Source organism: Schistocerca cancellata, chromosome 1 (assembly GCF_023864275.1).
Source record: "Schistocerca cancellata isolate TAMUIC-IGC-003103 chromosome 1, iqSchCanc2.1, whole genome shotgun sequence".
In the NCBI taxonomy this organism is placed as follows: Eukaryota; Metazoa; Arthropoda; class Insecta; order Orthoptera; family Acrididae; genus Schistocerca; species Schistocerca cancellata.
The window spans coordinates 531227170-531241413 of NC_064626.1; the positions used below are offsets into that span (position 1 = coordinate 531227170).

The window sequence follows — 14244 nt, forward strand, 5'->3', positions numbered from 1 at the left end:
TTACGGGAATTGCTGCTGGTAAACCTTACGGGGTATAATGTCGTGATTCACGAAACTCTTCTGTTCCCACTGTTCCCAACGTTTCGTCCAGAATGTCTTCATAGGCATTACTCCTCTGTTGAATGTCGCCGACACAAGATTCAGCGGAGAAGCAACGCCTCTGAAGATGTCGAGCGAGTACTGGACGAAACGTTAGGAACAGAAGAGTTTCGTGGACGACGACCTCATATCATGAAAAGTTTACCAACAGCAGTGTCATTCGGTCGTGAAAGCCTTCGTTCTTATGCAACTTAATCCATGAGTAAACATCTGATCCCACAGCCTGCGGAAGCCGACGAAGGACTTTTCAAATGAACGGCACACAAAATCGCTGCCACATTGTTCTCCAGCCCTGGACCCAACATTTTTAAGCATTGGCTGGATAATAACTATCAGCTATACACATACTTCTATATGTTTCAAAATGGTATTTATTCGCAGTTCATTTGACCGTCTGAGTTATCCTTTCGCATTCAGCAAAATAGCTCGTTTTATCCATCATCCACAATTCCATCGCTATATATTCTCCCCATATCGATTTCAAATCTGTTACTGTCATAAGGAGATACTTCGTTCCTTGATCCTTTTACGCCTTTTCCTCTCTGTCGTAGACCTAAAGCTGTTGATTGATTTTTTGCATTAGAAGTTCATGACACACTGCCGTATGCCGAAACTGTTAATACACTACAGTTATAAACCTTCTGTCTGACGCATTGGAATCTTAGTTTTGAGACATTTACCAAGACCACTGCATTGGATCGTTATTCTAATTTTATTTCTTTACTTGTCTTTCTAGTCGTCTTCTTAAGCTATCCTGGATAGAAAAATCAAAAATGGTCAAATGGCTCTGAGTACTATGGGACTTAACATCATAGGTCATCAGTCCCCTAGAAAGAACTACTTAAACCTAACTAACCTAAGGACATCACAAACATCCATGCCGGAGGCAGGATTCGAACCTGCGACCGTAGCAGCCATGCGGTTCCTGACTGAAGCGCCTAGAACCGCTCGGTCACCGGGTCCGGCTAGAAAAATCACCTGTTGGTTCTATGACTACTGTGTTACATCCGTATAACATTATTTTCGATGTCTGGTTAGTTGTTATTTGAGTCAGTATCATTTATTTCTGGTCTGTTATCAATATTCCTGTATTAAGTATTGCTATCAAACGAAAATTATCTATAAAGTATAGATGTATATATACATATTTTAGCCCCCAGACAGTTTTCAAATCTGAGTTCTATCTAAAAATAATTATCATTCCCTCAGCGAATTAAAAATTGGTTCACGATGAATTTCATTTGGAATTACGAAGAATATTTAGTGTTCCCACTAAGTGTTGCGGATGTCTATACTGTCCAATCTCATTAATGCGAACACCCCTGAAAAGCCTGAATAACCACCTTTTGCGGCGCGGACTGTTCCTAGGCGAGCAGAAGAAGAGTCAGTAAGGTTCCGGAAGCTATCGACTCCAGAACCAGGTTTCTCGGTTTGAGATCGGTGACACGAACAACCCGGTCGAAGTGATCCCACATGTTCTCGATTGGGTTTTAATCCTGGGAGTTTGGTGGCCAGTGGAGTACAGTAAACTCATCCTGGTACTCCTTGAACCACGCACGAACAATGCGATCCGTGCGACGCGTTGCACTGCCCTACGGTAGATGCGACCGTGTAGAAGGGAAACAAACTGCATGGACATGGTCCCCAAAGATATTTGTGTTGACTCATTTTCACTTCAAGAGTGACGAGACCACCCATGGAATGCCACGATGACATTCTCAAGATCATAAAGCTCCCTCCTCCGGCCTGGGACCTTCCTACGACTGTTGCCAGGTGTTTTTCAGACATTTCACAGCCATCTGTAGGACGGAACATAAAACGTGATATATCTGAAGAACTCCCGTCATCACTCAGGGGAGTCCATTCCATTTGCGATATTGGCGTGCAAATTCCAGGCTTCGTAGCCGATTAACAGCAGTCAGCATGGGAGCATGAACCAGGGGCCTACTGCGGAGACCCATACGTAGCAATGTTTGCTGAGCGATCGTTGAGGAGACGCTGTTGATAGCCCCTGTCATCTATGGCTCGCTCTGCGGCACAGTTGCCTCGGTTTTGGATAGCGCCTTTTCGGTATGCGTGGTAATTTTTAACCGTGACGGCACGCGGACAGTTTACTAACTTATCCTTTTCGGAAATGCTTCCTCCCTTGGCCCGAAAGCAAATGATCATGCCCTTTTGGATCTTAGATTAATTTCTTCGTATCAGCATACGAAAATGACAGCTCTGTTTTCTGCGTGCCCCCGACACGCTAAATATATTTTCGATGCGAGTGTTGACACCTGCCGTTTGAGAGTGGTTATTGCTCTTTGACGTTGAACATAAAACGGAGGTCTCATTAATGTAACTGGTAATATGTCCTCAGAAAGACACTGTCTCTCTACCTGCACATGGCCTGACATTAGTATCAAGAAGTTCAAATATTGCGAAAATTTCAGATATTTCTTCTTGTGCACCATTGTCAATGTGCCTCACTTCCCAACGACTTTCTGTGAATTGTGGCGTTGCATAGTTACGACAGTGATTAGGAAGAGATTGTCTGCCGTCTGAATGATTTTTGTGAGTTCAGCTCAGGATACATTAACCATACGTTAAATTTCGAATTAAATCAGACGGTGCCGCTTGCCGATAGAATTTGATTAGCAAATGACATACCAAATGTAGTCGTCGAGAGTACTATTTCGGCAGCAAAATAACTGATGATGGCTGAAGTAGAGAGAATATAAAATTCAGACTGGCAATAGTAAAACAATGGTTTCTGAAGAGAATAAACTAACATACTTTTACCTATTTGGAACTCTGTTATGAAAGTATTTATGTATAGTGTTCACTTGTACATAAGTGATACATGGGCGATGAGCAACTGAGAGAATAAGAGAAGCACTTGAAAGGTGGTGCTACGGAAGAATGTCGAAAATTAGATGGGTAACCAAAGAGCAGGTACAGAATCTAATTCAGAAAAACGAAATTTATATCACTAATTGACTAAAAGAAATGATCGGTAGATAGGACATCCTGAGGCATCAAAAACTCGTCAAGGATTGAATATATTAAACAGATTCAAATGGCTGTGGGTTGCAGTAGTTATGTAGAGGTGAAGACCCTTGCGCAATACAGTCTAGCGTGGGGAGCTGCATCAAACGAGACTTGGAAATGTAAAACACAAAAACAAATAAAAACTTTGATCGTAAGCGTAATTCTAAACGATTTAACTTCCTAAACAACTCCCTAAGCTTTTATGCGCATATTTGTGAAAGAATAATCCTTACGAAAGCTGGTCGGTTCTTTTCAGAGTAAATAAAAATGGTTCAAATGGCTCTGAGCACTATGGGACTTAACATCTGTGGTCATCAGTCCCCTAGAACTTAGAACTACTTAAACCTAACTAACCTAAGGACATCACACACATCCATGCCCGAGGCAGGATTCGAACCTGCGACCGTAGCGGTCACGCGGTTCCAGACTGAAGCGCCTAGAACAGCACGGCCACACCGGCCGGCAGTAAATAAAATACTGTAGTCCCGTTCAGAGGGTACAGTCAGACAGTCGTGCGAAATACTTTTGAACACGTTTTCTAACAAATGTCTTGAGCAACTAGTTCAGCATCCCACACGTAATGAAAATATCTTAGACCTAGTAGCTAAAGATAGGCCGGGCCTTGTCGACAACGTCAGTATAGAAAGGGGGTTTAGAAGTCAAGATGTCATTTCAGCAACGATTGTTACGAAAGTTAACAAATCAGTCAAGAAGCCTAAGAGAGTGTTTATTCTATATAGACCAGATAAACAGTTTTAGCATCTGAATTAGACAGTGAACTGGCATCACTTAGTTCCACTAAGAGAGACGTAGAGGAATTAGGGGCAAAGCTTAAGCAGATTGTAAAGCGTGGTCAGGCGAATTATGTGCCTAGTAAGTGAACTAAGGACGGAAAAGCGCGCCCCCGGTTTAATAACGAGACTCGGAAAACGCTGAGGACGCAGAAGCTGTTGCATTGTCGGTTCAAAAGAGAACGCACAAATAACGACAAGAAAAGGTTAATAGAGATTCGTGGGTCTGTGAAAATATCTGTGCGCGAACCATTCAACAACTACCACCGTAGTACCTTGGCAAAAGATCTGGCAGAGAATCCGAAAAAACTCTGACCGTATGTAATATCGCTAAGTGGGTCTAAGGCTTCCACTCACTTGTTGAGCCGTGTGGTGTGGCGGTTCACGATAGCAAAAAGAAAGCCAAGTTCTAAATTTCACATTCGAGAAATCGTTCAAACAGGAAAATCGAACAAACATACCGTCCTTTGACAATCGAACAGACTCCCGTATGGATGGTATGGTAATAAGCATCCCAGGCGTAGAGAAACAACTGAACGAGTTGAAAAGAAATGAGTCACCAGGTCCGAATGGAATCCCAGTTCGTTTGCTTGTACAAAGAATACTCTGCGTCAGTGGCCCCTTGTCTAGCTTGCATTTATCGCGAATCTCTGGCCCAGCACTAAATCTCAAGCGACTGGAAAAAAGCGCAGGTGACTCCTGTATATAAGAAGGGAAAAAGAACGGACCCGCAAAATTACAGACCAATACCCCTTAGTCTTCTGCATATTCCAGTTCGAATACAATAAATTTTATTGAGACCGAGAATATTATGTGTACGAATCAGCACGATTTTAGAAATAATCGCTCTTCTCACATGATATACTGTGAACTATTGGTGAAGGGCAACAGGCAGATTCCGTATTTCTAGATTTCTGGAAAACATTTGACACAATGCTTCATTGCAGCATGTTAAAGAAGGTTACTTATAATCCGTCATGATTGCAATAATGTTTATTCACGTGACCGCTTTCGGTTCCTCTACATTCATCTTCAGACCTGAAATCACAATAATACTAACCTACTATTTCACAAATGCAAGTCTATTTCATCCTACCCGATCAACATAAAATGTACCAGAACGTACCTGCAATTTCGGTTACAGGAGTAACCCGTCCACACTCAGCAACCTTCACATGCTGCGTCACATTCATTTGGTTGGCAGAATGCACGTCATTTATATTAATTATAAAACTCTTCCCTACAGGTGGCGTCTGGTACATTTGTTACATTAGATATGCACATACTGAATTAACTAGATTTTTCTAATTTGCTTTCATCTCTAAAAATACTTAGTTAAGATCTGTAGTTGTCAAGGTTAAAATCTGTACTTGTCAACATTAAAATACACAATAAAATTATCGTTTTTGTACGATCGAAAACAAAGGGCGATTTCTATATCCATCGTGCAGGTGTAGTCTTGATTTCCACCATGGTCTGCTTCCGTGGTTCCCGCTATTTCAGTGTTGTGCCGCAAGCCGTTCAGTCGTCTGATGTCCATCGCCGTGAGTAAGAGGGCCGTGCAGGAGGGCCCCGTCAAAGACGCTAGGCGCTGCACGCATCTTTCAGCTGTTTCATTGTGCACCATCTCTCATCCTTCGGCTTGGACTTCTATACGCAACAGTGATCATTTCAGTAAGTCGTCATGAATACTAAAATTGGTATTATGATTGAACTCGCTTTGTTCGTTGAGGATTAAATCAAGGTCTTTCTTTTTGTGGGTGCATATTTCAACTTCTTCTAAAATGTTAAGAAACCATCCCTTATGAGCTCTATGTAGGATTTCTAAGTTTTGTTCAATGTTCGTGACTCAGTGCTTTAAGGCAGTCATATGCGCCCCAAACGCTGTTTTGTTTTGAGAGTAGGTGTGCTCCCTGAATCTAGTAGTACACCAGCACCATGGATATAGAAATCGCCCTTTGTTTTCGATCGTACAAAAACGATAATTTTATTGTGAATGTTAATTTTGACAAGTACAGATTTTAATCTTGACAACTACAGATCTTAACTAAGTATTTTAAGAGATAAAAGGAAATTAGAAAAATCTACTTAATACAGTATGTGCATATCTAATATAAATGACGTGCATTCTGCCAACCAGTTGAATGTGACGCAGCATGTGAAGTTTGCTGAGTGTGGACGGGTTACTCCTGTAACCGAAATTGCAGGCACGTTCTGGTACATTTGATGTTGATCGGGTAGGATGAAGTAGGCTTGTATCTGTGAAACAGTAAATTAATATCATTGTCATTTCAGATCTGAAGATGGTTTTAGAGAAACCGAAACTGGTCATGTGAATAAACATTTTTGCAATCAAGACGGATTATAAGTAACAGTATATAAAAAGTGATTGCGGTATCCCTGCAGACATTGTCTATTTTTGCAATGTTAAATAAGGTACGAGCATACGGATTAAGTTCACAGATACTTATATGGCATGAAGATGTCTTGAGTTATAGAAGCCAGAATGTTATGCTGGACGACCAACGTTCATCAGAGACAAGGATGTCGTCAGGAGTGGCCAGGGAAGTGTCATAGGGCCGCTGTTGTTCACTGTATGCATAAATTAATTGGCGGACAAGATGCGCAGTAATCTGCGGTTCTTTGCTGATGATACCGTTGTGTACGGTAAGATGTGACTGTAAGAAGATACAAGATGACTTAGAGAAAATTTATAGTTGACGTGACGAGTGGTAGCTAAGTCTAATTGTAGAAAAATGTAAGTTAATGCGGCTGAATAAGAACCCGTAATGTTCGGATTCAGCATTAGCTGTGTCCTGATACACACAGCCACGTAGGTGAAATATCTAAGAGCAACGTTGCAGAGTGATACGAAATGGAACGAGCTTGAGAGAGTTGTGGTAGGGAAGGTAAATGGTTGACTTCGGTATATTGGGAGAATTCTACGAAAATGTAGTTTATCCGTAAAGGAGACCGCGGCAGTGCGTCCTGTTCTTGAGTACTGTTAGAGTGCTTCGTGGCCGTACCATGTCGGATTAAAGGAAGACATCAAAGCAATTCGCAGGTGGGCTGCTAGATTTGTTACTGGTAGGATCTAACAACACGAAAGTGTTACGAACATGCTTCAGGAACTCAAATGGGAATCTCTGGAAGGGAACTCAATTGAGAAAATATATAGAACCGGCATTTGAATCTGAATGCAGAGAGTTTCTCCTGCCTTCGACATACAATGCGTGGAAAAACCAAGCTCTGTTGGTGCGGGTGTAACTGAAGAGGAAATGCCTAATGGAAGTAGTAATGTGTAGCCTCCGCAATCCGCCGTGCGGTGGATTGCGGAGTAGCTATATATATGTAGACATTAACAAGTGAAAGTTTCCATCATAATCAGGCAGGAGACAGGGTGTTATGAAACCGGGTAAATCTTTTTGGAACGCCTTATACTGGAGGTCATGTTGACAGCATATCGTCCGGGCGGCGCGCCGCCGCCGTTGGCCCACCTGGCAGCCGATGCCGAGCACGAAGAGCATGAAGAAGAAGAGCGCCGACCAGAGCTGCGGCAGCGGCATGCGCAGCACCGCCTCCGGGTAGGCGACGAAGGCGAGTCCCGGGCCGGAGGCGACCACCTCGGACACGGACTCGCCCATCTGGTGCGCCATGAAGCCCAGCACGCTGAACACCACGAAGCCCGCCAGCACGCCCGTCAGAGCGTTCGTCGCCGACACCACGATGGCGTCCCTGCGGGCACCACCTCGTTCTGAGTCAACGTTGCCTGTACAATTTCTTGTTCTTGCAGCCAAGAGCACTTTATTGTCAATCAGAGCGTAATAGGTATTGTAGCCAGAAACTCACGTCATCAGTTTTTGTACACCACTGGCCATTAAAATTTCTACACCAAGAAGAAATGCAGATGATAAACGGGTATTCATTGGACAAATATATTACACTAGAACTGACATGTGATTACATTTACACGCAATTTGGGTGCATAGATCCTGAGAAATCAGTACCTAGCACAACCACCTCTAGCCGTAATAACGGCCTTGATACTCCTGGGCATTGAGTCAAACACAGCTTGGATGGCGTGTACAGGTACAGCTGCCCATGCAGCTTCAACATGATACCACAGTTCATCAAGAGTAGTGACTGGCGTATTGTGATGAGCCAGTTGCTCGGCCACCATTGACCAGACGTCTTCAGTTGGTGAGAGATCTGGAGAATGTGCTGGACAGGGCATCAGTCGAACATTTACTGTATCCAGAAAGGCCCGTACAGGACCTGAACATGCGGTCGTGCATTATCCTGCTCAAATATAGGGTATCGCAGGGATCGAATAAAGGGTAGAGGCACGGGTCGTAACACATCTGAAATGTAACGTCCACTGTTCAAAGTGCCGTCAATGCGAACAAGTGGTGACTGAGACGGGTAACCAATGGAACCCCATACCATCACGCCGGGTGATACGCCAGTATGGCGATGACGAATACACGCTTCCAATGTGTGTTCACCGCGATGTCGCCAAACACGGATTCGACCATCATGACGCTATAAACAGAACCTTTATTCATCCGAAAAAATGACGTTTTGCCATTCGTGCACCCAGGTTCGTCGTTGAGTACACCATCGCAGGCGCTCCTGTCTGTGATGCAGCGTCAAGGGTAACCGCAAATGACTCTGAGCACTATGGGACTTAACTACTGAGGTCATCAGTCCCCTAGAACTTAGAACTACTTAAACCTAACTAACCTAAGAACATCACACACATCCATGCCGAGGCAGGATTCGAACCTGCGACCGTAGCGGTCACGCGGTTCCAAACTGACGCGCTTAGAACCGCACGGCCACACCGGCCGGCAAGGGTAACCGCAGCCATGGTCTCCGAGCTGATAGTCCATGCTGCTGCAAACGTCGTCGAACTGTTCGTGCAGATGGTTGTTGTCTTGCAAACGTCCCCATCTGTTGACTCAGGGATCGAGACGTGGCTGCACGATCCATTACAGCCTTGCGGAGAAGATGCCTGTCATCTCGACTGCTAGTGATACGAAGCCGTTGGGATCTAGTACGGCGTTCCGTATTACATTCCTGAACCCACCGATTCCATATTCTGCTAACAGTCATTGGGTCTCGACCAATGCGAGCAGCCATGTCGCTATACGTTGAACCTCAATCGCGATAGGCTACAATCCGACCTTTATCAAAGTCGGAAACGTGATGGTACGCATTTCTCCTCCTTACACGAGGCATCACAACAACGTATCACCATGCAACGCCGGTCAACTGCTGTTTCTGTATGAGAAATCGGTTGGAAACTTTCCTCATGTCAGCACGTTGTAGGTGTCGCCACCGGCGCCTACCTTGTGTCAATGCTCTGAAAAGCTAATCATTTGCATATCACAGCATCCTCTTCCTGTCGGTTAAATTTTGCGTCTGTAGCACGTCATCTTCGTGGTGTAGCAATTTTGATGGCCAGTAGTGTAGGTCCGTCATATAGCTGTGGATGTTGGACTGCGGATGATCGATAACTCCTAGAAATGGGACACCAACAGCCATAATTCTTCCTGAAATTTTATTAACTATTTAAGCAACCAGTTTCGACGCTCCATTAGCGTTATCTTCTTGCTGTCGTGGGTTTGGAGTTTACACGTTGAGTAAATCGAAGTCCTTTGTATCCAGTTTAATACATATGGTATCTGATCTATGCGCGCCAATGTTTGGACTTATACATTCGTTTTTCACATAGGGGCCTGAAGATGACAGTAATGAGGCGTAGAAACTAATTGCTTCAATAATAAAAATTTAGGAAGAATTATGGCTGTTGGTATGTTTCTTCGATGAGTCATTAAAAAGTATTTATTGGAGTACGTGAGCAAGGAATGCTACATATGTCGTTGTGGAACCATAGTTCGGCTACTTCTCTTGTTTCGCTGATGTGACCCTGGCGGAGGGATCCTGCCCTCTGGCTGGATACCGCCATGTGCGCCAAATCCTATAGCTTCATTAACAAGTTTCTTGTGCGGGCCATTTTCGCAACAAATGTATACACATTACAGTAGTTGAAAAGAAAAACGCATTTGGCATTTTGGAGATTAAGTTTTTTTTTTATTTACCTTGTGCACCCAGACGCGTTTCGCCTTAATTACAAAGCAAGTTCAATGAATGTCAGATCAGCGTCTGATTCGTGATTTCTAAGCTAAACAGCTTTCTCTCTGGTGCTTGAAATTTTGTACTTTTCCTTTTTGTCACACTGTTTTTCAACATATAGCAGTTCTATTGCCATTTTTGTGTGTCATACATTTACACAATTGTCCCATTAGGATAATTCCTTCATGATGCTTCGTTTTCTCTGTTTCTTGTTTATTTGTTTGTTTGTTTTACTGCGTTTTTAAAACGGTATATTGTACCCAAAAGGCCGGCCGCTGTCGCTGAGCGGTTCTAGGCGCTTCAGCCCGGAACTGCTTTGCTGCTGCGGTCGCAGGTTCGAATCCTTCGCCGGGCATGGATGTGTGTGATGTCCTTAGGTTAGTTAGGTTTAAGTAGTTCTGAGTCTAGGGAACTGATGACCTCAGATGTTAAGTCCCATAGTGCTCAGAGCCATTTGATTTTGTACCCAAAATTTTATCGTTAAAAATTCGTCGACGGGTATTTCAACTTGTATACTCGCAAAGTGAGTGCACTTAATGTAGGTTAGTTTCGACTTACAACAGAATCCTTGCTGGGCGAATTATACAAGCTTCACTGTGAAAGCTCTAAAAATAGATTTCAAAGATCCTAATTGTTTCAGTATTTGGTACTAAGATCTGTGATAACAATCTTTTCAGTAGTAAAGCATAAGAATTTCAAAGTATAATCTGTAATTCAGCACATCATAAAATTAATCTTAATAAGCACCTTACTACAGCATATAAACAATGTAAGAGGTTGCTCTTAACATTTATATCATCGCCCTGTCACGTTAATTCGGTAAGGGACAAAACATTATTTACATGCTGAAATAAATATTCATATTTACCTAATTAGCAGCAACTTTTTATACGCATTTGCGTTCAGTAATATATTAAGGATCTTTATCTGAATCGTAGTTATCCACAGAAGCCTCAGATTCGTACAAATCGTGCCAGAAAAGGCACGAATAACGCAACTGGCAACCATTCGTTGACACCTACGACTGTTTACACGCACACATCCTGACAATGTTGCCATTAGCAAGAATCTAAAAAATGAGACAGAGCTGTTGTATCTCGGTTTATTGTGAAAGTATCACCTAATATAAATAAAGCACACAGTTTTCCACGTTTTACATACAATAACTATGTTTCTCATCGATCGCCCCTTAACAGCCGAGATCTTCAAATTACGTACTACGAAACCTTTATCTGCTGTTCATCCGCGTTTGAAAAGCATATTAATTACGTGTTTGGATTATTATGCACATGGGTTTGTAAATCGCCAAATGACGTGAGATCGAGATTTCGTGACGATTTTAACCAACGCCAACGCCGTGAATAAAGTAATTGGCATCGGTACAGAAATTTCGGCTACGACACTCAACAGTCTAAGCCAAAATATTCGAGTCACGTATGGGAGCAACCCAACTCAGCCAACGGTAAGTGATCAGTATCTGACGCCTCCCCTGTCACTCCAGATCCATACGATTCATCGAATCTTCCGATCTTCTCCGACGTGTTAAGGTCCAGCTGCGACCGCCACACAGATTGGAGACTCGGTACAAATGATGCCGCTACCTTGGTTACAGGGGTAAGTTGGTTTACTTAATGAAGACCTTTGTTGTCGATATAGGAACTACAAACATTCCATAGTTTCTCTTATTGTTGTTACCACCTTCAAATTAGTAAAAAGTGCAGGTTTTATAAATTAAAGACCATCAACAGTCGATTTCGATTTTTAGATATTTATTTCCGATACTTATTTGTTAGCGAAAGCCTTAAAAAGTTGCTTCGCTAGTAGCCAGTAACGCAACTGCACGAGATTAACTATGTTCTCGGCCGACACGCGTTCCGCACTTACGGTGATGTAAGTTAAAAGTACGATCCAGACGCAGCTGTCTGAAGAAAGACATAATATGTCCAAAATTTCCTACCATGTATTTAAAGAAGTCATATTGTGACAGCAGTACTATGTTGAAATTTCCAGAAAAGTAAACAGGCTCTTTCCAGATCTAAATGGGTAATTCGTTCTAGGTGAAGAACCATCAAGGCTCTTAAGCGTTCTGTCAAACTCCGTAGAATCAGAATGGAGAAAAAAATAGATCGTGGTCGTGTCCTTTTCCAAGGAACTGTACCTGTATTCAGCTTAAAATAGTTTGTGAAATCAAGGAAAACCTAAATACCATATTGCTGTCTACACCGCAAGTAATTTTTCAGCTAAAGATTACATTCATGAAACCCGCCAAGAAATCTGCAGTAATTTGTTACTGTACCGCACAAAATACAGTAACGCTATTTGAGAGCTAAAGTGTCAGTAAACACAATCTAACTTACAGCGACAGCTTACGGATATCTCGTTAGCAAAATTGCATGATGGAAAATTTAAATAGGTCGGCCGATTTCTCTTTCAAAAAGAAAGAGGAATTCATTTGCATCTTCGACTGTTTGCTCTCCTTATAACTAACGAATAGTTTCTCTGAAACACAGCTTTCTCAAGAGACTTCTGTGCAGGGTTTCAGAGGACAAGTCGACTCTGAAATCAGGCAGTACGAGAAAGCTGTAACAACGTCTCATTACTTCAGCATTAGTTGGTCCTGTGCTCCATTTTCTCGTGCCCTGGACTCCGTAGCTAACGCAATATTAGATGCCACTGCTGCTGCTGCTGCTGCTGCAACTATATTGCATTCAACAAAGTTATTGGAATCTAAATACGCAGTCTTCGAAAAAAGAGTAATCTGTGCCCTACTTCTGTTAAAGATTTCTCGTACAGTGCGCCCAGTTTCTTTTCTGCTTTATTGTAGCTTTGCGTAGTGTAGTTACTTCAATCTGTGCTTAAACTGACACACAATATTTTTTTTTAGCGCAGCGCAATCTGACTTTCAATAATCCCTACAAAACAATGGCCCTGACTAAATTAGCCTATACGTTTCACAAATCACTTACCTTACAAAAATCTTCGTTACTCGAACTACTGCAATACAGCGAGCGCCACTACTGTCAGCTAAATAAAAGATTCAAACTACTGAAGGCACTAACTACTGATAGGCATAGCTAGCAAATGAAAGATTTTAATAGAGAACAAACAATGTATTTACCTTAATAGTGTTCAAAAGTCATAATATATATAGCAGTTCATGACATCCAGTCTTACACATTTCAAAACTCCGCCATTTCTCTCCCCACATCCACCACTGCTGGCGGCTCACCTACAACTGCGCAACGCTACGCGCTGTTAACAGCCAACTGCCCAACACTACAAGGGCCAACAACAATGCAAACCAGCCACAGACTGCACACAGCACAGCCAGTGATTTTCATACAGAGCGCTACGTGGCGTTACCATTATAAAAACCTAAACAGCCTACTTACAAAATTACCTCATGGGAATACGTAGCGTCTTAAGCACAATATCCACTACGAAGGAGCGCTACTGTTTTACCTTTTAGTGGTAGCTCTCCGTAAAATTTATCCCATGACCATTTGTCACACATACGGTGTTCCGTAGTATGGTTCACAGGATATAAAGAAGACCGTAGTACACTCGATTTTACATGCGCCCCTTCAGCTGAGAAAACGACCTGCTCCCAATACATTGCTCACTATTCAACTAAACCTGAAAAAAGAGGCTCATTTCAATGTCTAAAAGGAAATGTTCAAGAAATTCCAGAGCAAATGACTAAATACGCATGTATTTGTACGAATCAGAAACTAAAGAGCAGCCAGTTGTTTTAGTGTTTCAAAATGAACTGAAGCCATCAGAAGTGACTAATTACAGAAGCACTTCTAAGAAAATAATAGTTTGTTTCTTTCGTTACACTAGACGTCTGGCCATTTGTGGCGAAACAAGCGCTGTATCACTGAGAGATAAGGAGGCGAGCGGATGTGCCGGGACTTACCCCAGTTCGCTGCTACTAACACACATCATAAAATGGCTCTGAGCACTATGGGACTTAACATCTGTGGTCATCAGTCCCCTAGAACTTAGAACTACTTAAACCTAACTAACCTAAGGACATCACACACATCCATGCCCGAGGCAGGATTCGAACCTGCGACCGTAGCAGTCGCGCGGTTCCGGACTGAGCGCCTACAACCGCGAGACCACCGCGGCCGGCACACCACATCATAAAGTGTCTGTGCGTAGCATACAAAGCACTGCG

At 42.7% G+C, this 14244-nt stretch overlaps 1 protein-coding gene across 1 annotated transcript in view; it reads right to left on the bottom strand.

Annotated features, from left to right (window-relative positions):
- Nucleotides 1–14244, bottom strand: part of LOC126188169 (sodium- and chloride-dependent glycine transporter 1-like) — a 248947-nt gene that overhangs the window by 50132 nt on the left and 184571 nt on the right. The window contains exon 8 of the mRNA XM_049929727.1: nt 7421–7658. Coding sequence (XP_049785684.1) covers nt 7421–7658 — 238 coding nt within the window. The remainder of the gene's footprint in view (nt 1–7420; nt 7659–14244) is intronic.